The sequence below is a fragment of the Dama dama genome, chromosome 26 (genome assembly GCF_033118175.1).
Source record: "Dama dama isolate Ldn47 chromosome 26, ASM3311817v1, whole genome shotgun sequence".
Lineage (NCBI taxonomy): Eukaryota > Metazoa > Chordata > Mammalia > Artiodactyla > Cervidae > Dama > Dama dama.
The window spans coordinates 21,377,094-21,401,280 of record NC_083706.1 but is presented as its reverse complement, the minus strand read 5'-3'; the positions used below and the strand labels follow the sequence as shown (position 1 = coordinate 21,401,280).

Here is a 24,187-nt window from a genome sequence, read left to right as displayed (position 1 = left end):
CTTTAAAGATAATTTTTAGTGGGTTCCCCCAAATTAGTACTTAGGTGAAAGAGTTGTTGCAGTGGGAAATGCAGAAAAGCATCACATTATGATTAACATTAGCCCGAACTGTAAAAGGGACTTTCCCTGAAAAGAATAGGCAGAAAGACAGAATTTAATGAAATGACTCAGAAGCAGAGGGAGGAAACCAATGCTACCTTTTTTAGAGAAAATGGAATGGACATTTTTTTCTTAATAGCTCCCTTTGGAGAACCAGAAATGTACCCAATAATTCATGTTTACCCAGGAAGAAAATTTGGAAAGTGTTAAGGTTGTGTGAATATATATTCTTTCTACTTCAGATTAATATAAAACTGGAAGATTTGTAATAAACACTTTCAGGAATGCCTCACATGCTCTGGGTTGGTGCTTTGTTATCTCTTAATCAGTTTTTTGTGAAGATAATTTTTTGGGAAAATTTTTAGTTTAGCTCCCTCACTGTAACCATTTTCATTTTTGGTGGTGACAGAGAGTATTAAATTTTTCCAGTTATAAGTTAAAAATACTTGTTTAAAGATGTGTAATACATACACACACACACACGGACACACACACACACTAGAATTATATATACCAAATGTAAGCAGTCGTAGTCTAAAGTTTATAAAGATTGTAATGTGATATCTCCCCTCTTATTTTTAAAAAAATATTTTGCAACAGCATATGACCATCTATTTTGTAAGAAAAACAGCAGAAATGTTGACTTATCTTTCTCTTGGACACATACTTAGATATAATAAAATTTGTCTTGAAAGTATGTCAGTTTGAAAACTTAAGTATGTCATATCCAAATTCTAGGAAACTTTTAAAAATATGCTTTTATTTTAACTTTTGGCTATGGAGAACTTTTAAAATCCTAAAAGATGATGCTGTTAAAGTGTTGCATTTAATATGTCAGCAAATTTGGAAAACTCAGCAACAGGCACAGGATTGAAAAAGGTCAGTTTTTATTCCAATCCCAAAGAAGGACAATGCCAAAGTATGTTCAAGCTACTGTACAGTTGCACTCATTTCACATGCTACCAAGATAATGCTCAAAATCCTTTGAGTTAGGCTTTAGCAATACATGAACCGAGAATTTCCAGATGTACAAGCTGGATTTAGAAAAGGCAGAAGAATCAGAGATCAAATTGCCAACATCTGTTGGATCATAGAAAAAGCAAGGGAATTCCAGAAAAGCATCTATTTTTGCATTATTGATTACACCAAAGCCTTTAACTGTGTAGATCACAACAAACTGTGGGAAATTCTGAAAGAGATGGGAATACCAGGCCACCTGACCTGCCTCCTGTGAAATCTGTATGCAAGTCAAGAAGCAACAGTTAGAACTGAGCATGGAACCACAGACTTGATCTAAATCAGGAAAGGAGTACGTCAAGGCTGTATATTGTCACCCTGCTTATTTAACATATGCAGAGTACATCAGGTGAAATGCTGGGCTGGATGAAGCGCAATCTAGAATCAAGATTGCCAAGAGAAACATTAATAACCTCAAATACACAGAACGTGGCAGAAATGGCAGAAAGTGGAGAGGATCTAAAGAGCCTCTTGATGAAAGTGAAAGAGGAGAGTGAAAAAGCTGGCTTAAAACTTAACATTCAAAAAATGAAGATCATGGCATCTGATCCCATCACTTCATGGTGAGGCGCTTGGATGGCATCACTGACACAATGGACGTGAAGCTGAGCCAACTCCAGGAAACAGTGAAGGACAGGGAAGCTTGTTGTGCTGCAGTCCACGGGGCCACAAAGAGTTGGACACGACTTAGTGACTGAACAACAGTGGAGAACTTAAAATATGCAAGAGTAAAGAGAATATTGTAAACAATAACAAGGATTTTGTTTTAATGTGTTATCTAACAAAATGGTAAAATATGTAACATTTGAAGTTAATGCAACTGCAATTAGATGGAGTGAGTTGTCAATATAGTGATTATCTGTGGGCTTCATGGCACTTAGTAGAGATAGACAAATGCTCAATTTCAGCTTCTCTTCCAAACATACTGTTGAATTAGTCTGCCAGAATTCTATTTAATTTGGTCATTATTAATCTCAAATATTCCAGGGACAGATTCATCTTCAGACATAGTCTTACTTTTAACAGGTTTGTTCTCCAAACTCCCTTCTCTCATTGAGAATCCTGAGACTGAACTACATGTTGATCTCTGATCATATCCTTTTAGTCTGCTTCCTTATCTATAATTGTGGTTTTCTTAGGATGTTTCTTCTCATATCCTATCTTGGCTTGTAATTTCTCCCCATCCTTAAATACTGACGTTGTGGTCACATCTTTCCTAGTATCTATCTTTGGCCCCATCCAAAAAACCTAGATATGTTATTCCACTCTTTTTCTGCCTGCTGTAGTTTTAACTGAGCCTTTTACATGATTCCATTTTCTTTCTTCCTCAGCATATCAGCTTTACTTCAAAGATATTTTTAGTCATTACCTTAGAGTTTGAAATGTGCATGTATAATCTAAGTCTACTTTCAACTACCACTATGCCACTTCATGATGAGTTCAGGTAATGCGTAACAGGGTATGCCCACTTACTCTTCCTTGTCCCTTTATACAGTGCTGTCATTTATTGCATCATCAATGTGCTGTAATTATCCAATATGTTGTTGCAGTTTTTATTTTGAACAAACTGTTATCTGTTCTATCAATTAAAAATAAGAAAAAGTTTAAAAATAAGAAATATTCTCTTTGCTTTCATTTATTTCTTCTCTAATGCTCTTCTTTCTTCATGTAGATCTGAGTTTCTGACATGTGATTTTCTTTTCTCTGAAGAACTTCTTTTATATTCCTTGCAAGTCAAGTCTGCTGTTGACATAGTTTATCATTTTTGTTTGTCTGAGAAAGTCTTTATCTCTCCCTCACTTTCGTAGGGAAGGTAAAATTTCAGCTTTACCCTCTTAGAGTGTTTGGCTGGACCTGAGAATTAAACTGATCTTAGATTAACAGGAGAAAAACATACAAATTTGCATAAGTTTGACGTGGGAGCCCTAATAAGAAAATGAAGACCCAAAGAAATGTTGAAACCTGCAGCTTTTAAATTGGGTTGAATAACAGACTTTTGTGGAAAAGTAAACTATGAGGAGAGGCTAAAGGAAGATACAATTCTTTTTTTTTTTTAAGATACAATTCTTTTGACAAGTTCTGTTTGTCTGGAATTATCTTGGCTTTGACTCCCTGTTAAAATGTTTCCTTTCTTCTGGTATGGAGGACATCTTTAACATGGAGTCTTTATCTCCTGTTTTTAGGAAGAAAGGGGAGATTAGTATGTTCTTGAATCTGCTACTTTTGAAGTACATTTAGCTCAAACTAATCCTTAAACCAAAGAGATATTTTGAGACGGCATCTTCTTCCACCCCTGACTTTTGAAGGGTAATTTTTCCACCTACAAAATTCTAGGCTGGTATTTTTTTCCTCTTTCAGTATTTAATATGCTGTTTACTATCTTTCTGCTTTCATGGTTTCTGAAGAGAAGTCCAATGTAGTTCTTAGCTTCTTTCATCCAAAGGTAAAATGGTTTGTTTGTGTTTTTTTTCCCCTTCTGGCTTCTTTAAGTTTTCTCTTTTCTTTGATTTTCTGTAGTCTGAATATAATATGTTTAGGTGTCAAAAAAACAAATTTTTTTGTTTGCTAACTTCATTAATTTTGGAAAATTCTCAGCCATTATAACATCATGATTGCATCTTTTCTTTTCTCTCCTTTTTTCCTTCTAGCATTCCTCTAATGTGTGTATTACACCTTTGGAATTGTCCTATTGGTCTTCAAAATTCTCAGTTGTTTTTTTCATTCTTTTTCTTTTCAGTTTGGAAAGTTTCTATGGACAAATCTTCAGACTCACTGATTCTTTTCTTAGCCATATATAGTTTATTAATGAACACATCAAAGTTATTCTTTAATTCTTTTCCTATGTTTTTAATTTCTAGCATTTCTTTGTGGTTATTTCAAACAGTTTCCATCTCTTTGCTTATATTAGCCATCTTCTCTTGCATTTTCTTCCATTAGAGCCCTTAGTATATTAATCATATTTAAATTGCCAATCTGATAATCCCAAAATCTCTTCCATATCTGAGTCTAGTATTGATGCTTGCTTTGTATCTGCAGACTGTTGTTTGCCTTTTAACATACCTTGTAATTTCTTGTTGAAAGCTAGGCATGATGTATAGAATAAAAGAAATTGAGGTAATAGGTCCTTAGTGTGAGCTTTTAAAATAGGAATTAAGCTGTGTTCATTGGTTGCTGTACCTGTAGGTGTCAGAAACTAACATTCTACGTAGTGTTCTAGTTTATTATTTCCCCGTTGTCTTTCTCTAGAGACCCCTACTTAAATAGGATCATAAATGCCATTCTTTCCATTGTAATCTCCTGCTATCACATATTATTCTCCTTGATATAGTTGGTGAAGTGTAGGGGAGCTGAAGCATTCTATAATCCTATAATTAAGTCTCAGTCTTTTACTGATCTTGCTTCTCAGCTTTTTTCCTCACATCTCTTTAGTGAGATAGAATGGTCATCAGGGACTGGAGGTTGGTAATTCCCTTCCCACATCAGTTAGACTCTGTACAACCCAAGTTGGCTAGGCTGTAGCAAAGTAGATTTTCTTAGCTCAGGCCTTTTTAAAGGAGAAGTGAGTGATCTGGATGTATTTCAAAATGGTTACTTTTCTCCTCACCCTGCCTAAAGCATGAGGGGATTTTTCTTAGAAGAATGAGCAACAGATAGATTAGGTTTGGGTTGGGAAGATCAGAATTTCACTGTAAACGTGTTAATTTTGAGACATCTTTTGGACATCCAAGTGGAGATCTTAAGTAGATATTTGGAGTGCAGGAGAATTATTTGGCTAGAGATACACATTGAAGAATCATCAGCATACAGATGAGACTTAAAGACAGATGTGAGACTGTGTAAGATCAAGTGGGTGTGAGTGTAGACAAAGAAAGAAGCAGAACCAAGAAACATTAAAAGGTATGTGTGTGTGTGGCAGGGGGGTGAGGTGCAGGGGGAGTAGGTGGTGTGTGGAGGAGAAGAAACCAGAAAAAAAGTTGAGAAGAATGATAAGGAGGAAATAAGTGAAAAAAAAAGTGGGGAAAAAAAAAGGAAATAAGTGAGAAAATTATATAGCAGAGTCAAATCTACTATTCAAATACTACTGGTATTACAAGTAGGATCAGATAAACTAGCATATCTTCAGTGGATTTGGTACAGAAGCATTGAATATAGGTCAGGAGTTAGATACATAAAACTGAACAGAAGTTAGGTATCCTGGTCCATAGGCTTTCTCTGGCAATAAAATCATCCTAAAGTATTAAGACAGTTCTTTCCCCACTGGACTCATTGTGCCCAAATGCAGATTGTGATCTAGCTTGTATTATGGTCTTTATGTTCAATTAGGAATCCTCAGAAACTCCTTAATGACATCTATTCTACCCATGTCAAGCTGTGCCCTCAACTTGAGAAATGACTTGAGTCTATGAACCCATCTAGTCCTAGCTCTATAATTCTTAAACACTGTTCATTTCAACTGAAATAAGTGTGATTTTAAAGTTTCTAAAATTACGTTGGGTTTCAGAAAAACCTGTGGCAACAATTTCAAAAGTTTGAGTTTACCAAATTTTATAAAATGAACTGATAAAGCTTTTTTTTTTTTTTTTAAATTCCCCTCTTCTTTTTTCATGGAAAATCTTTGAGGTTTTTACTGACCTTCAACCTATAGACAACCATTGATTTTTTTTTTTATTTTTTATGTTCAAGAAAATAAAATAATACAGTATCATGCTGTGTGTTTTTAGGAACTCTCTTATGCAGCATGTATAAGTAATATGACACAAATTAGAGTTTTCAAATGATGCATAAACAGTAATATAAAACATATTAATATAGGTAATGTTTTATAAGAGAAAAATTCTGTCTTCCAAATATTCCAAATTATTCATTTACAAAAGCATATAGGAAAGAAAGAATATTGACAGAAGGGTGGCTAGATATACTGGAAAACAATGGTAGATTATAAAAAGGCTACAAAACATTAAGTGTTAAGAAATTTTCAAGAAAATACAAACTATTATAAAATCCTTTTAATATTAATGTAAAACTTTATTTTTTGATGCAAGACCATCTGTAATGATACTGTGTGGGACAGCATATGGAGAGCAGATGATTTCAGGACAATATTTTAAGTGTCTCTGTAGTCTCAAAGAAAGACTTCTGAGACAGTGGGCTCTTGGAAAAAATAAAAGAGATTCATTATTCCCGGTGACACATTGGCAGAGAATGCACCATTAAGCACTCTGCCAGCAAACCTAGAATTCCTGAGTGGTCTTTTGACTGTAACATTCTGTACTACTTCTTTTCTGTCTAGGTGTTAAGGCAGCACCAGCAAAGAGAGGAATAGTTTTCACACTGGAAAAAGACTGCATTTCGGTATCCATTTCCACATATTAATTAATCTTGAATACTTTATATCCCATGATTTTGCAAAACAGTTATACCTGATAGCATAGAATTTTGTATAAAGATTGTATGTCTTGAGGCCTATGCAGGAAGAATCTTACGTAAAATACCCAAACTTTCCTCTAAGATTATTTTACATACACTATCTGGACGGCAAAAACATGACCTAAAATGATATAATAAATTATCTGAAAAGACACTCATACGTTTAAACATATGTACATACATTCATGTATGTTATGTATGATAAAACTACAAAAAAGAATTGGAATAGTTAACGCCAAAATCAGAGGAATGACTACTCTTAGGTTAAAGTGAGGAGGATATGATTTTGGTGACATTTGTAGGGCTCCAAGATACTAGTTAATGTCCATTTCTAAAACTAGGCAGATTTATGGATGTTGGTTTTATTTACAGTCTATTTCATTTTTAAACATAAAAAAGGGAAAGTCATGCATAAGCAATGTTATATCATAAGCATCTGAGATTTTCTAATACATTTATTTGTGCTACCTGGACTGAGTTTTTTTTAACTTTCTTTGAAGTGAAGTCACTCAGTCGTGTCTGACTCTTTGTGACCACATGGACTGAAGTCTGCCAGGCTCCTCCGTCCATGGGATTTTCCAGGCAGGAGTCCTGGAGGGGGTGCTGTTTCCCTAGGATATTTATTTAATTAGAGCATAGTTGCTTTACAAGGTTGATAGTTTCTGCTGTACAGTTAAGTGAATCAGCCACATGTATGCACATTTCCCCTCCTCCTTGGGTTTCCTGGAGCGATTTTAATACTACTCCAGAGCAACATTTTGATGCAAAAAATGTCTTTTCTTTTTCAGTCCGAAAGGATATAGTCCGTATCCTCCCCAGTTTAGATGTTGAAGTCAAAGACATTACCGACAACTATGATGCCAACTGGTTTCTTCAGGTGTTATCTACACAAGATCTTTATGAAATGACCAATAAAGAGTTCCCCATAGTAGCTGAAGTCATAGAAGTGCCCCAAGGAAACCAGCTACCCATAAACATTTTACAGCCTGGGAAAACCATTGTGATCCACAAAAAGTGCCAGGCATCAAAGATCTTGGCTTCAGAAATTAGAAGCAATTCTCCTAAAAGACACTTCTTGATCCCCACTAGCTATAAAGGCAGATTCAAGCGGCGACCTCGAGAGTTCCCAACCGCCTATGACCTTGAGATAGCAAAGAGTGAAAAGGAACCTCTGCATGTGGTGGCCACCAAAGCCTTTCATTCCCCCTTTGAGGAGCTGTCATCTGTATCTGTCGGGGATGAGTTTCTAGTGCATCACTCACAGACAACTGAAGTCCTCTGTGAAGGAATTAAAAAAGTGATGGATGTTCTGGCGTGTGAAAAAATCCTCAAAAATTCCCATGAGGCAGCACTGCTGCCCTTGTACATGGACGGAGGTTTTGTAGAGGTGATCCATGATAAGAAACAGTACCAGATTTCCGAGCTTTGTGCACAGTTCCGCCTACCCTTCAATGTGAAGGTGTCTGTGAGAGATCTTTTCATTGAAAAAGACATTTTGGCTGCTACACCAGGACTACAGTTGGAGGAATCTATCACTAACTCTTATCTACTCATAAGTGACTTTGCCAACCCCAAGAAGTGCTGGGAAATTCCTGTTGGCCGCGTGAATATGACCGTTCAGGTAGTTAATAATTTTTCTGGGGATCCAGGATCACTTCTAGTCAGTACTCTGGTCGAAGAGATCACTGAAGAACAGTATTACATGATACGGAGATATGAAGGCTCTTTCTTGCACCCCCCACCTCGCCCTCCGAAGCATCCCTCAGGGGAGAAAATAGAGTTAACTCCGCTGAGCTTAGCCAAAAAAAAGACAGTGAATCTGCCCAAGTCTCCCAAGGTAAGGCTATGATTTTGCAGTTTTTCCTCTTGGGCATTTTCCTGGAGGCAGTTTATTTCAAACCTTTTCTGAATCTGGTTTTTGCTTACTTCTCTTCCTTTCATGCCATATTTGAAACGAGCCTTTCTGATGCACAGTAGATGACTGAATGTCAACAGAGCATAAGCTGTTAACAGCATTTGGTATTTTGATGCTTCACCAGTAGATGTGACAAGAAGTTTAAGAATTAGAAATTGTGGGGATGGCACTTGATTATGATGACCCAAATTGCTGTTTCAATGGGTTTTGTTAATTAGGAATGGTTTATAAAGTGCCTCAGAAGCAAATCTCTTTTATTTTGGAAGAGCTGTTCATTTTTTTCTAGGTGGAGTTGTTTTAATACTACATCCAGGAAATGAGCACACAATAAACCCCCTTCTTCTGGGGGTGGGGTACCAGTAGCAGGCGTCTATGACACGTGTCTTCATTTTGTTTTATGTGCAGAAAGATGCAAAAGTATCTTGGCAGAACTGTGTGAGAATATGGGCATCTGCCCACATTCTGCCTGTCTGAGAACTGTCATCTTTAACAGTTCTTTTGAAAAACAAAATCAATAAAATTGCAGACAGTATGAGATCATTACAGAATCAACAACTCCATAACTGCTCTAAAGATTTTGGGAGGGGAGGGGTTTCAGCTTCGTTTTCTCTGAAAGTTTTTGCCTCTTGGAAACCACCTGCTGAGTGCCTGGAAATCACTTATCCCTACCCCAGGGAGCTCAGGTCCTTCATCTTGCCGGCAGTGGAGATGTGTGTGGAGAGAGTGCTGGTGTGTGGAGAGAGTGCTTTCTGGCCTGGCAGATGTTGAGCTGGCAGCTTGGGGAAACAAAGCAATTAGTAAAACAAAGAGAGATGCTGTGTTTACTCTCTATACTCAGGAATGATAGCAGCCTAAGGCTTCAAGGATGTGGGTATGGAAATACTTTTGCTTCTACATTTCAAAGACTGCATTCTGATTGTTTGCTGGGGAAATCCAATAAAGATCTTCAAACTCATCTTCAGGAAAAGATAAAACCAGCAGAAATTTCCTTTCCAGAAAATCAATTTTGAAAGAGTCATTTTGAAATTAAACTGTTTCCAAATAATGTTGATTAACAGGCTGCTAAACATGGAGAGTGTCTGGCTTCTCCTGTTTAATATATTTTTATTACTGAATCAAATGATGTGAGAGATGGAATGTTGTTCTCATTTTTAGTGGGAAGCAGAAGAAAGTCCTGTCCCCCTACCACCACCCTCTCTGCCTATGCCTATGTCTATGTCTAAGCCTCCAGAGCTGTTGAATACATGACATTGGAAAGCAAAGGAGACTTGGCACATGTACTTGAAATTAAGGACTTTGAGATGAGATTATCCTGGATCATTCAGGTGTGTCCAAGTTAATCACAAGAGTCCTTAAAATATCTTTCTCACTTGAGGTCAGGGTCAGAGAGAGATGTGACTACAGAAGAACATTAGAGAGGTGGAGGCAGGAATCATTGAGGCAAGGAATGTGGATGGTCTCTAGAAGCTAGAATGACAAGAAAGCTTTCTTCCCTAGAGCCTCCAAAAAGTTTCTAAACTAGTTAATGTAAATAGGGGTTTCCCTGAGTTCTGTGAGCCACTCTAGCAAGTTAATGGAACCCAAGGATGGGATTCTGGGGACCTCTGATTTGTAACCGTCAGACAGAAGCTGTCAATAACCTGGGGACCTACTACTTGCAACTGGCATCTGAAGTGGGCAGCAGTCCTGTGGGACTGCGCCCTTAAACTGTGTTGTTTTGCTGGCAAAGTGGTTTTTCCCTTCCTTTTTCCTTTTAATGAAAGTATGAGTTCCTGTACCTTTGGAGAACCTAAGGGGACACTAGGATCCAGGGCTGATTAGAGACAGGATGTAGAACATGGCCAGAGTGAGCCTTCGTTTTCATCAAACATTGGACATGACTTGTGATAGTTCCCACATCTCGTGGTTTCATCACAAGAGAAGAATGTAAAAAATTTCTTTGTTTGGCTCCAATTTTTAAAAGAAGAAGGAGTTTGGGGATCACATGCCCATCTCCTGTTTCAATCAACTCATTGGTTGTCCCAACTACAGCCAGGATTGGTGGGGAAGGGAATGACAACTAGTTGTCTCAAATAATAGAAATATGGGAGTAGTATGTGAAGGTCTAGAGATAGAGTAGGTGCCTATTACTAGTAGAAGGGAGAAGACCAAAAATCCCTAAACTACTAAGAAAGCATTCGTAGAAAATAAATAAATTAAAAAAAAGTTTAAATGCCCTTTGAAAGAATGTCACATGAAAATGATTGATGTGCTTCATTAGGAAAGGAACACAAAGCAATAATGCTGGGTCTAGGTTACTGCTTAGAAAACCTTCTAGTCTTCCTCCTATGTTTTTAAAGGATATGATACAGAATACTGATGAACAGTCAGATAAAGGTCTGGGAGGGTCAGGAATTTCTGGGGTGTACAGTACTATCCTTCTGGCGTGTGGATGTGTCCACTAAACTGAAAGTTCTCTGAACTCTGTACTTTTGGGAATTTTATGGAAGTTTCCTCTTGTAAACATGAACAATTACTAACTCCTCTTCCAGTCCCTCTCCTCTAGAGAATGGGGGTTAGGCCTGAAAATTCCAAGCTTCTAATCATGGCTTGGTGTTTCTGGTGACCAGCCCCCATCCAAGAACATCTGAGAATCTACCCAGAGTCACCTTATTAGAACAAAAGGCACCCCTATTGGTAGCTTATGGTGAAGGATGTGAAATTCGTGACCTCCAAAGAAGAAGATATAGCTTTGGGATCAGGGACCATGCCTGATCATTCAGGCTCTTGTGTGGCAGAAGTTTATTACAGTGAAAAAGGACAGAGAATGCTTATGACAGACATCAGAAGGGGAACAGAGAGTGCCCCTCTGCTAGTCTTATCAAGGGCTTACATACTTTTAGGCCCATTCCCACAAGATACATCTTAAATTAACAAGATTAGAACTAACAATAGAAAGGTCTTACCAGACCCACTCCTACAAGATAACCAGATTAGTCAGAAGGTTCTTGTTAAGGAAGAGAAACAATATACATTGTTACTATATAATCATTAGAAGTGAAGTGAAAGTCACTCAGTCCTATCCAACTCTTTCCCACATCATGAAATTCTCCAGGCCAGGATACTGCAGTGTGTAGCCACCCACTTCTCCAGGGGATCTTCCCAACCCAGGGATCAACCCAGGTCTCCTGCATTGCAGGCAGACTCTTTACCAGCTGAGCCACAAGGGAAGCCCATTAGCACAGAACTTAAGGAAAAACACACCCTTGAGCAAGATGAGTTTTGTTGTGTAATCATTAGCTCTGGGCTTAAAGAAAATAATGTCTTATGTGACTAAGACAAACCAATGTAGGAAAAAAAAGTTTGTCCTTTTCTCCTCCTTGAGAGCAAGCCCTGTACCCCTTTCTCCTCCTCAAGGATCTCAGACTCCTTACTCCTTGAGGGCCCCGGACTCTTTATCAACCTACCTAAGAATTAACTCTCTCACTATCACACGGAAAATTCCAGGGGATTTAGAAACCCTGTGTCAGGAGCTGGGGTCAAAGACCAAATATTAGAAAAGAAGATGTTCCTAGTATCTTTTCACCTAGGAATTTACAAGGGCTTCAGGAGCTCTGTGCCAGGAATCAGGGGCAGAGATCAGTACATATATTTTCTTTTATCACCAGCTGCTAAACTAAAACAAGTGCTATCTTTGATTAAAATCATACATGTAGGATTCCAGATCAAATTAATAATTCCTGTTTATTCAATTTTCAGACCCCACATCGACTCTTTGTCTAGTTCTGAGTCACACTTCTAAACAATGTTGATTAACTGAACTTTGTTAAGATGTTAAGAGTTATTTGTTAAGATGTTAAAAGTTCCATGAGTCATTTTATTCTGTGAATGACTGAGGAAAATGAGTGATAGTCTAAACTTGAATGACTTAGTGCTAGATGATGTTAGTTATTTTATAATTGAAAGAGCTATTTTGTAGTAAAGAGTGCATTCTTATTTTCCATTGCGACATTGGTTGAGACTGAAAGGAAGGACATTTTTGGTGTAAAATGTTGGAACTTATTTCTTGGCCCTGAAAAGGTTTCGGCAGAAGCTAGGAAATCCTAGGTCAGTGGTGTTATCAAGAGATACCTGCTTGATGGAAAGTTTATCAGTCAATTGAGAGTCTATAATTCTTCATGATTAGTTTCATCATTTCTGGTGTGGTCAATAAAGAGCTATATTTTCTCTGAAATCAGTTTAAAATGCCAGAGTATGCTCTAATTTACCTGTGTTCAGATCTACTGACAACCTCATTTTCAACCTTTTTTCTCACCATGAAGATAGGACTTTACTCAGTATATTATTTTTGGAATTTAAACAGAAACTCTGTCAGTTTCTTCATAATGTACTTGAAAAATCTTGCAACAACCATTTCTTATTATCACAATGTCATCCTTTCATATATTTCTTTCATATTTCTTCTGATATCTACATTAAAGCTTTTCTATATATGCTTTTGAAGGGACTGGATAAGATTTTAAAAAAATATTTGTAGGCAGAAAGCAGCCATTGAAAGCAAGCCTCAAAGATTTTGGATTGTATGTGGAATAGTGCCTTAAATTCAGATAATAATTTGTAAGGGTTATTTGGAGTTTAACTATTCAAACTGACTTGACTCATTAAAATACCATATTACATATGTAAGGAAGAATATCAGATCCTTCATTGTATAGTTTACTTTTGCCTTCCCTTGTTCCTTAGCTTTACAAGATCATTTCTTGAACTGTTAATAATAGAATAGTTGTATAGACTGTCTAATAGTAAGAAATTAAATATACACAGTGTTAGTCAGATTCACTTGTGATAAGTATCATTATCAGTTATGAACTCTACATTTCACCTAAGAAGTTCAGAAATTAAGACACTCTGAGGATAGGTTATAGGAGCTAGAATATTATAGAATTGTTTCCCAAGGTGAGATTGTCAACTGTTCTCTAATACCTAACTAAGAAAGCACTCAGTTATAGTAGAGATTTGAGAATTGTGGTTTGGGTGTAAGCTGGGCAGATGAGTTGGGGGATGGATTTCAGTAGAGATGACAGCACATCTCCAGGCCCATGAAGTCTTACACTGGAAGATTCTGTTGTTGTTTTTTAAATGTGATAGTTCAGTGTTTGGAAGAATAAGGTTTGGAGTCTTAAAAAAAGGCGGGGGGATGAGAATGCACCAAGCAACCTTTCAAATTTCCTCTTGGGTTTATACCAGTTAAAAATAGTATCTTTATGGCTAAAAAACACATGAAAAGATCCTCAACATCACTCATTATTAGAGAAATGCAAATCAAAACCACAATGAGGTACCATTACACGCCAGTCAGGATGGCTGCTATCCAAAATTCTACAAGCAATAAATGCTGGAGAGGGTGTGGAGAAAAGGGAATCCTCTTACACTGTTGGTGGGAATGCAAACTAGTACAGCCACTGTGGAGAACAGTGTGAAGATTCCTTAAAAAACTGGAAATAGAACTGCCATATGACCCAGCAATCCCACTCCTGGGCATACACACTGAGGAAACCAGATCTGAAAGAGACACGTGCACCCCAATGTTCATCGCAGCACTGTTTATAATAGCCAGGACACGGAAGCAACCTAGATGCCCATCAGCAGACGAATGGATAAGGAAGCTGTGGTGCATATACACAATGGAATATTACTCAGCCATTAAAAAGAATTCATTTGAATCAGTTCTAATGAGATGGATGAAACTGGAGTCCATTATACAGAGTGAAGTAAGCCAGAAAGATAAAGACCAATACAGTATACTAATACATATGTATGGAATTTAGAAAGATGGTAATGATAACCCTATATGCAAAACAGAAAAAGAGACACAGATGTACAGAACAGACTTTTGGACTCTGTGGGAGAAGGCGAGGGTGGGATGTTTCAAGAGAACAGCATCGAAACATGTGTATTATCTAGGGAGAAACAGATCACCAGCCCAGGTGGGATGCATGAGACAAGTGCTCGGGCCTGGTGCACTGGGAAGACCCAGAGGGATCGGGTGGAGAGGAAGGTGGGAGGGCGGATCGGGATGGGGAATGTATGTAAATCCATGGCTGATTCAAGTCAATGTATGACGAAAACCACTACAATATTGTAAAGTAATTAGCCTCCAACTAATAAAAATAAATGAAAAAAAATAGTATCTTTAAGATTTGTGCATTCTGATACTTAGTCAGATGAAAACAATGTTATAAAGTGATTAAATGTTATAAAGCAATTAAATAAATTAAGCTGGGCCTAAAATACTTTTCTAAATAAGAGTGCTGTGGAGTAAACTCTCCTCTGATGGTTAGTTTCTCTGTCAGAAGTAGTTTCAGATAGTTTGAAAGAGCGTATCCTCACTGGGGTTTTTGCCTGTCCTGAATATATATGGCTATGACTTCTGAGTGCCACATAGGAGAAATGTAACTTCTGTATTCTGATGAAAAAGCCTATAACCAGATAGAAAAACAAACCTTTGGTTGAAAGATGAGATATTCCACTCCTTTGGAGACTGCATCTGGGACCAGAAATCTTGCATTTCACTAACTCTGTTTGGCCATTTAATGCCCAAGTGTCCACTTTGCTGCCGGAATGTCTAGATTTCTGTCGGACAAGAACACCCATAGGAGACATTAAGGCAAAGAGCAGGGGAGGCAGTTATGGCAAGGTACTATGAACTGAGCAGAAAACAAACCCTGAACCAGAATTAGAGTGAGAGCTGAAAAAGGCAGAAGGAAAGCAATCGTTTCTGGGAGGTGCAGAGAGAGAACATTTCAACAGCTGCTGCTGGGTGCAGAGACTCATTTCTGATCTGGTGTGACAGAGTGGCTGAAAAGTGTTAAAGAAACCCACACTCCTAGGCTAAATCTAGATCTTCAGAGACATCCACTCGTTTGTCATCCATAGGATTTAGTCACAAAGGATGTGATTTGTTTTTGTTTTTGTTAACTTGATGTGGTGTAAAGACATGAAGACTGGATTTGTAACCAACTCTGCACTTCTGAAGACGGATGCCTTAGTGTGTCCTCTTGTTCTAACCTAGAAGCTTTAAGTCTATTTCACTGTGAATAGAGAAACAGTGTCAGCCATTTTCAAAGACCAAAAGCAAGGGATGTGAAATATAGACATACTTAAGAAATTGGGGATTTAAATCTGAATAACAAGGAAAATAAAGGGAATCTACGACCTTCCTTTAAAAAGACAAATTTTAACTGTGAGATACAGTTTTAGTGTATGTTAGCAGATATTTGAGCTTTTATTAGGGCCAGATAACATACAGATTGGTACATGATGGTTTTTGAGTTCCCTGCTTATAAATGGCTTTAGCCTGTAAATAGCCAACTATAGTAGGAAGAAGTGAAAAAATGGGAGAATGAAAGGAAGTGCTGGGTTGAAAATGAGCCAAACCCAATTTCCAGCTGAAACCTTGCAGGTAGAAATCTGTGCCCAATGGGTAGCACAGAATATTTAAAGTACTTTTTGTGCTGTTGGTTATGGGAGAGTAATCAGAACTTTTGAAACTTTCCTCTAGTTATGACACGTGAATACTTCTAGCCAAATAGCCAAAGAATGGTTTGAATGAATTTTAAATGAAAAGTAATTGGTTAAAGTAAGACATTAGAAAACATTGTCCAATTTTAAGGAAATTGCAAGCAAAAAATGAGCAAGCTGTCAAACTAATAGTAAAATACTATTTTTTCTAAGGAGTTTTTGTCCAGAGAACATTGTTTCCATTCCAGGATGGTTGAAGTACACTCCTGCTTAGAAATACTTGAACAAACCAAAAATTTGGCCATCTTTGAGCTTTCTGCCAACTGAGAATTCTCTCACTGGGTAGATGAGAAAGAGCTGATGAGAAACATTGATCAATACTGTTCCTTGCTTCTCTCTCCCATCTGTGGAGTCAAGAAGTAAAACACCACCAAATAGGTGATCACTATATTTTCAGTGTTAGTATTAAAGTTCCACAAAAATATAAATTAAAAAATATTTATTTTTCCAGTAGATTTGCAAAATGATTAAATAAAATTTGAAATAAATCATTTCACTTTAGATTTTTGGCATTTACAAAGGCTTTTTCACTTTCTTAAATGTCCATAACCTGGATACCCTTATTTAGAAATGAGCAACCTTAGGAGAAGAATCAGCAGTTTGGAATGTTCAGTGCACAGTTTGTATAAAGGGAAGGCATTTGAATTGCCAACTTCCTATAATTTCTTTAGTGAGTTTAGTGCCTGGAATCATTGAGTTATGTGTGGGCTCACTAGATAGTTAACTGCTGCTTTTTCAGTTTGCTACCTTCCTTTTCTTCTAAAATTAAAAAAACTCCAAAGAGCAGGTGGAGAAATCCAGATGAAATCTAAATTCAAAATGACTTTGCAGTTCCCAAAATGGATTCATATGATTTTTTTCACTACTATATTTATCAGTTCTGAATTTATTTTAGAATAAAAACCTTGCCTAGAAAAAATTGATAAAGCATAAGCTATATATTTGAGCAAATACATTTCTTGCAAGTCAACCATTACTTTTAATCGCTGATGTCAGACCTACATAAATAAGGACATATGCTTTGCTTTGCAAACCAAATTTCCTATGTAAATGTTAAGATAGGAAATGAGCATAAGATGGTTCTGAAAGAATGCATAAAAATAGGCTTCCAAAAATTAGTATTTTTCTAAAAACTTATAGAGAAAGAAATGATTCATACAAATGCATTATTTAAGGGCAAACTTTCAACCAGCCTTTAGCAGCATTAATTCTTTTACATTATACTTCATCCAGACTCTAGCTTCAATATGATCGTGATGTCACGGTCATGATCGTTATGATGAAAAATACTTCTAAAAACACAAGTTGCTTTTAGCTGTCTTGTAGGACAAACCATTATTTAAGATGTTTACCATGACCGATTACATAACTAATTTTAAATCTGATGAGAAGAGGAAAAAATAGGGGAAATCTTATAAAATCGGAAGGCCATTGACTAAAAATTAGCCAAATGGAGTCATTTTATATATCAAAGACCACAAGAACTATATAATAAGTCTATAGTTATTTGTTGTTATTGTTTTGTTGCTAAATCATGTCTGACTCTTTGTGACCCATGGACTATAGCCCAGCAGGCTCCTCTGTCCTTGGGATTTCTCAGGCAAGAATACTGGAGTGAGTTGCAATTTCCTTATCCTGGGGATCTTCCTGATCCAGGGATCAAACCCATGTCTCCTGCATTGGCAGATGGATTCCTTACCACTGAGTCACCAGGAAAGCCCACCTGTAGATATTTATGTAGATACAAAATGTAAAAGGGTTGATTGTAAAATTATGGAGTTAGACAATATATTGTATAGGAGATAAGAATGGAATTTTAACTTGTGACATTATGCTTATTTAGATCACTAAACTTTATATACCATGTGTCCTCAAGAGAAGTTTGTTGTTGTTTTCAAATGCTTTCCAAATATTAACTAATGTTTAAAAAGTGTGCAGTCACCAGGTATGAGATAGGATAAAACACAAAGTCATGAGAGGTGTGTTTCTTTAATTGTTATCCAAGGAATTGTCCTTCTCACACTATTTCTCTCCTCATTGTCTCTGGTTCCAGCTTCTTCTCTGAGCTATAATCATTTCTGCTTTTTCCAGTCATACTAGACACTTGAGCCAAATTCTCTCTCACATGGCTGTCAAGCATACTGTATTCAGGTGGCCTGTGTTACAGACAACCTCAATCTGTATCAATAATTTAAAAAACCTCCTGCTTATACCTCTGTTGCTGGCATTATGCTAGGTACTTTCATGTATTATCTTATTGAGTCCTTCACACTTTTTCATGAAATGAGTCTTGATATTTTTTGCAGGGTAGGTAATTGATATTGAGAAGTATGTAATGGTTGTAGTTCCAAGTGGTATTCAGGTTGCCAAATTTTATGGTCGATCTTATTTGCTCATATTATTTAGATACTAAGTGGTAAATGCCACAGTTCGATACCCGCTACTGTTTGGAATCTTTCTTCATTTTCTGGAAATGCATACCCTACTGGTTTTCTTATGCTCTAGGGATTGAGTTTTCTTTGGAGGTCCTTGCTGGTCCTTCCTCTGGTCTTCACATCTAAGTGTTCACATGCCTGGGAACTCAATTTACTCTCTTCTCTCTCCATGCCCAGTCTTTTGAGTGCCTGCTTATACTCAGAGTTTCTTATTTTATGCATATAAAATGGCTCTCAGTTAAATCACTCATATGTACGGATTTATTAAAGAAAGAAACTGGAAGTGATCTCCTGTTTTTTTAAAATCCATTTAAATGTACTTGGATATCAGCTTTTTAAGGAAAGTTCAGTCTTTGAGAGACGCCGGCTTCTACCAGTGTGTCTGGTCTGTAGCAATTATACTCTTTTCATGTACCTCTAGAAGACATCAAAGGATGAGGAAGTGGTGACATGAGGGAAGACACTTCCTTCTAGCATTTTATTCTTATAAATATGGGTTTGTCATGCTCAGAATTTTTCTTCCCTGATCCAGTAATGAAAAAGCTGGAGAATACCTTAAGCTATTTGAGATGTTAGAAATTTAGGGAAGATCTAAGGTCATTACTGACATGATTAGAGAGTTCTTTGGTGACAATTCAGATTTAGCTGAAATAAATTTCAGGAACTAGAACTAAGACTAGGACTTGGATTAGGAACTTTGAAATTTCCTATCAAGTTGGTGATAACACAGATCCAGAGAGAATAGGAAACCTTTTATTCATTAAAGGAGCTATGGACCTATACAAAGAAAAAGACTAGTAAGGATTAATAAGGTATGGATCTCAAAAAATGAACATATTCTTAATAAGCCAAGAAAAATCAGAGCATATTACAGATGCATAGAGAAAAACTAGAACTATATAGTTGCAATAGAAGATTGTGGAGAAAGATTTAAAAATCTATTGATTTGAATTTCTTTAAATATTGCTTTAATTGTACATTGTGCATACAGTGTTTTAAAATTATTTATATCAATAATTATTCTAAAATGTTAAAAATAATTATTATAATTGTTTATAGTTATTTTAGTTCCATAGATATAATTCCATATTTTAGTTCCATAGATATAAGCCTTAATTATGTGCCATTTACTGTGATCAGCAATGTAGACATATCAGGTGAATGAAATATAGTATCTGTTCTCAGTGGACTTTCTGTACAATGGATTAGACATAGGAAAACAGACAATTACAGTATGGAAATTGAAAAGTCTCATTTGCAGGCCAGTACTGGGATTTGGAAGACAACTTATTAAAATCTCCTCTTCAAATGTGAGCTCCCCAGGTGGCTCAGTGGTAAAGAATTCCCCTGCCATTGAAGGAGACAGAGGAGATGTGAGTTCGATCCTTGTGTCTGGAAGATCCCCTGGGAGGATATGGCAACCCGTTACAGTATGCTTGCCTGGAAAATCCCATGGACAGGAGCCTGGTGGGCAGTCCATGGAGTCAGAGTCGGACACAACTTAGCAACTGAGCACATACACACAATGAAATGTGGGATTGAGCTCAGAAAAGGATACTTAATGACTCAGTTGAAATATGTAAGTTTGGACATGTAGAAATAGTCAGATGTCGAGTGATGTTTAGAATGATTTAGCCAAAAAAAAAAAAAAAAAAAAAAAAACCCTAAAAAACTCCTGTGTTGGCGATAGTGTGGAGACATAACCTTATCAAGGTCTGTTTCTGTTCAGTCACTCAGGCGTGTCCGACTCTTTGTGACCCCATGGACTGCGGCCTGCCAGGCTTCCCTGTCCTTCATTGTATCCCAGATTTGCTCAAACTCATGTCTATTGAGTTGTCTCCTGGATCCTCATATCAGGATCTAGGAGAAGCTTAAAATGTCTGTAGCACAGTGTAATAATATGAGGGTAGAAGACCAAAGAGGGTCAGGATATAAAAGGTGAATCATTACCAAGGTTCTTAGGTCAGGGCTCCAAAGTAGTTCCGTTCTTTTCTGTATCACTCTGTCACAGATGGCGAATGAGACTTGCTCAGAATCAGCATATTAGATTTCCTGCCACACCGCATGTTCCCAAAGGTCAGAACTCAGTTTTTGTGTTACTTGACCTACCCTTTGCCTATTTCTGTCGTCAGGTCCACGTGGTTGTGGACCCCTTTCTTCTTACCTAATTTCCTAAGGATTGTTCCCATGTTCTTACAAACCTCACCACCACTCTTCATGTCTCCTACATTTAGTCATTTTTTTTTCCTTTGGTTTTGTTTTTCCAAGAGGTACTTTATTTTGTTATTTTCAAGTCTCCTTTGACAATAACCTTTGGAGCCCATTAAACCCACGGCTTCAACTTTTAGCTTAGGATTTGAAACAAACTAGTTCTCATTTTCTCCTTATCTTTCTAACTTTTAAAAAGAAATACTATACTTTAGTGTTTTAGCATACCAAAAAAAATGAAGAAAAAAAGATCAGTTGTATTCCACATTAAAAAAAAAAAAAGAATGGTTCTTTCTAAACTGCCCTGTTTTTCAAGGAATTTGGATTTTCTAAAGAGAAAAAAAATGGAGGCTATGGTAGGCTCCCCAGGTGGGAAATAACAATAAAATTTCTATTTTAGATACAAAACATCTAGAAAAGACAAGTTTATAGAGACAGAAAACAGAGAAATGGTTGCCTAGGGTGGTGGGTAGGAGTAGAAATGAAATGCAAACAGACAGCATAAGGGAACTTTCTGGGTGGTGAAAAAGTTCTAAAACTGGATTTTGGCAATAGTTGCACAACTCTATAAATTTAGTAAACTCATTGAACTGTACACTTATAAAGTGAGGAGGGTTTTCTGTTTGTTTGTTGGCTGCATGGCACATGGAATCTTAGTTCCCTGACCTGGGATTGAACGCACATTCTCTGCCTTGGAAACATAGAGTCTTAGCCACTGAGCTAAGAGTAACAATATCAACCGGTGTATGTATAGCTGAATCTTTTTTGCTGTTCACCTGAAATTATCACTATATTGTTAATCACCTATATCACAATACAAAATAAAAATAATTTTAAAAACTGCATCTCATAAAGTTATTCAATTGTCTAGTTTAGAAAAACACTCTAATTATAAAGCAGATAATTCATTCAAATAGAGGCAGGGAGACCAATTAGAAAGCTTAAAATATAAGAGAGATAAGATAATTGTCTCTGTGACTGAAAGAGCAATATTCAGAACGATTGTAGGTGATGCTATTTGTAGGATGTGTGACTGATGAAGTGTAAGGAGTAAAAAAGGCACTGTATAAGGAAAATATCCAGACTTCTGACATAAGCATCAGAATGGATGGTGATGAAACTCATTAAATCAAGAACGTAGGACATGGAGGGATGCTTTTGCGGGGAAAAAGGAAGAGTCTATTTTAAAGATGCTCAGTTTGAAATATCTGTGAGATGTCTGAGCTGAGGTGTCTGGTTAGACGTTAACAGTCTGTAGTTTGGGAAAGAATTCCAGGATGAAGTTGATGATTCAAGTGTCAGCAAATATAAATGGTAAATGAAGTTCTGGGAGAGGATTAGATGAAACTGGCAAGTGTGTAGCTCATGAGAAAGAATGATGGAATTCTGTGAGGAAATCCAAAATATAAGGGACAAAAGAGGTACATAAAAAGCCTAAAAATAAGCAATTGGAGAACTTTATTAACTAAATGCTTACCATGAATCAGTCACTACTCTAAGTTTTCTTACCTGTGTAAAGTCATTTAATTCTCACAAAAATCCAATAAAGGTAGTCTCAAATTTATTACCTCAATTCTAAGGTGATTAAGGCTGCTCAACGTTCTATAATTTTCCAAGACCAGAAGTCTGGATTATAGACCTATGGGTAGATATAATGAACCATATTTAAAGAGACTCAGTGCCGTTGAGAATACTTGTGATTTTAGAATCAAAATTCAAGCTGTGGCTAACTGATGCTTTTATTTTTTCTCACAAAAAATGATAGAACTCATCAATGTTCTCAATGTGTGAGTAACTTAACATTTCATGGAACTTTAAGTTGTCAAAGGAGAATTTTTTTGAAGCATGGCGTCCTTAATAGGACCTTCATTGACGGAAACTCCGTTTTCTGGAACATGGAGGGTTGTCATTATGTGGCTAGAGAATGGTGAGCTGGAAATAATGCATTAATGATAGATCTCTAGCTCTAGCTCTATCCACTGCTGCTGCTGCTGCTGCTAAGTCACTTCAGTCGTGTCCGACTCTTCTCGACCCCATGGACTGCAGCCTACCAGGCTCCTCTGTCCATGGGATTTTCCAGGCAAGAGTACTGGAGTGGGGTGCCATTGCCTTCTCTGCTCTATCCACTACACTTATTTAATTATCCAAAGTAAAGTGTAGTCCCTGTGTAATTGGGGATGAGAAAGTGTAACCTTCCTTTATGCCTGGAACTAGAAGAAAATCTGATACTAGTGAACAACACAAGGACTACTCCACTGTCTTTAAAAACATTAATCACATTTCAACTTCCTTCTGTATTTCTTATCTTTCCAAATGCTATATACTGAGTAACTTAAACTAGGCACCTAGAAACAATCTTTTTTTAAAATTTTTTTTACTCTTCCCATTTGTTAATTTTTAAATTCTATAGATCCTATTTATTAATATCTCTTGAATATATACCTCCTCACTTCAAGTCATTATTTCTTGGATGGATTATTGAGACCTTCTAACTACAGTTGACTCTTGAACAACACAAGTTTGAATAAGTGCATCCATTATATGCAAACTTTTTCAATAAATATTTCTGGTCACACTATATTCAAATACATTCTACACATCACTGACATATTGATCATTGTAAAAGGAAACTCTTACTGTGTAGTCTCTTGCTAAAAATTCTACATAGTTTTCCTTTGAATTTTTTTTTATCATCTATCCCTTATGTATTTCTAAAGCCTTCCTTCTCACCATATCTATCTTCACATTTATACTTCAACTATACTAAATGTGTAGTTTGCAAAGACTTGATTCCTTCCTCAGTTTCCAATCTTTGAAAGGAATTTTGTTATTCTTATCTGTTCAGTGGGGACTTATCAAATTTCTAATAACTAAATTATTCTCATTAAATCCTTTTAGTTTCCCTATGAGTGTTACTAGGCCTTCCAGGTGGCTCAGTGATAAAGAATCTGCCTGCTAATGCAGGAGTCACAGGAGACACGGGTTCGATCCCTGGGACGGGAAAATCCCTTGGAGGAGGAATTGACAACCCACTCCAGTGTGTTGGGCAGTCCATCCCAGGGGCGGAGGAGCCTAGCAGGCTATAGTCCACAGGGGTTGTAAAGAGTCGGACATGACTGAGTGAGCACACACATGCGTGTTACTATTATTCCCAATTTATAGAGAAGGAAACTGAAACTCAGAGAATAATTGCCCAGGGACAGAGAGCTATCAGTAAGAGTTAGAGCTAGAATTCTAAGCCATCTTTTATCTTTCACGTAAGCGACCCTATGTTTTCACCTGTCCTAAGGAAATTTCCCTGCACTCCTGTACCTCCCAAACTTCAGCTCACACTTACGTTTGGTACTCTTAAATGGGTTTCTGTAACAAGCCTTATGAAATTGCTATTGCAATTCATATATAGCACTTAAAGTGTTATAATGTTTTTTACTTGTCTATCATGACAATTAGACTTTTTGATTCTTTAGGCTAGGGAATACATGTGTTTACTTCCTTAGTGTTCATTAAAGTTCCTGGTATAGAGAAA

At 36.9% G+C, this 24,187-nt stretch overlaps 1 protein-coding gene across 3 annotated transcripts in view; it reads left to right on the top strand.

Annotated features, from left to right (window-relative positions):
• THEMIS (thymocyte selection associated) overlaps window positions 1–24,187 on the top strand; it is a 190,898-nt gene that overhangs the window by 73,594 nt on the left and 93,117 nt on the right. For all 3 annotated transcript variants that reach the window (XM_061130151.1, XM_061130152.1, XM_061130153.1), the window contains exon 4: window positions 7,332–8,380. In XM_061130151.1, coding sequence (XP_060986134.1) covers window positions 7,332–8,380 — 1,049 coding nt within the window. The remainder of the gene's footprint in view (window positions 1–7,331; window positions 8,381–24,187) is intronic.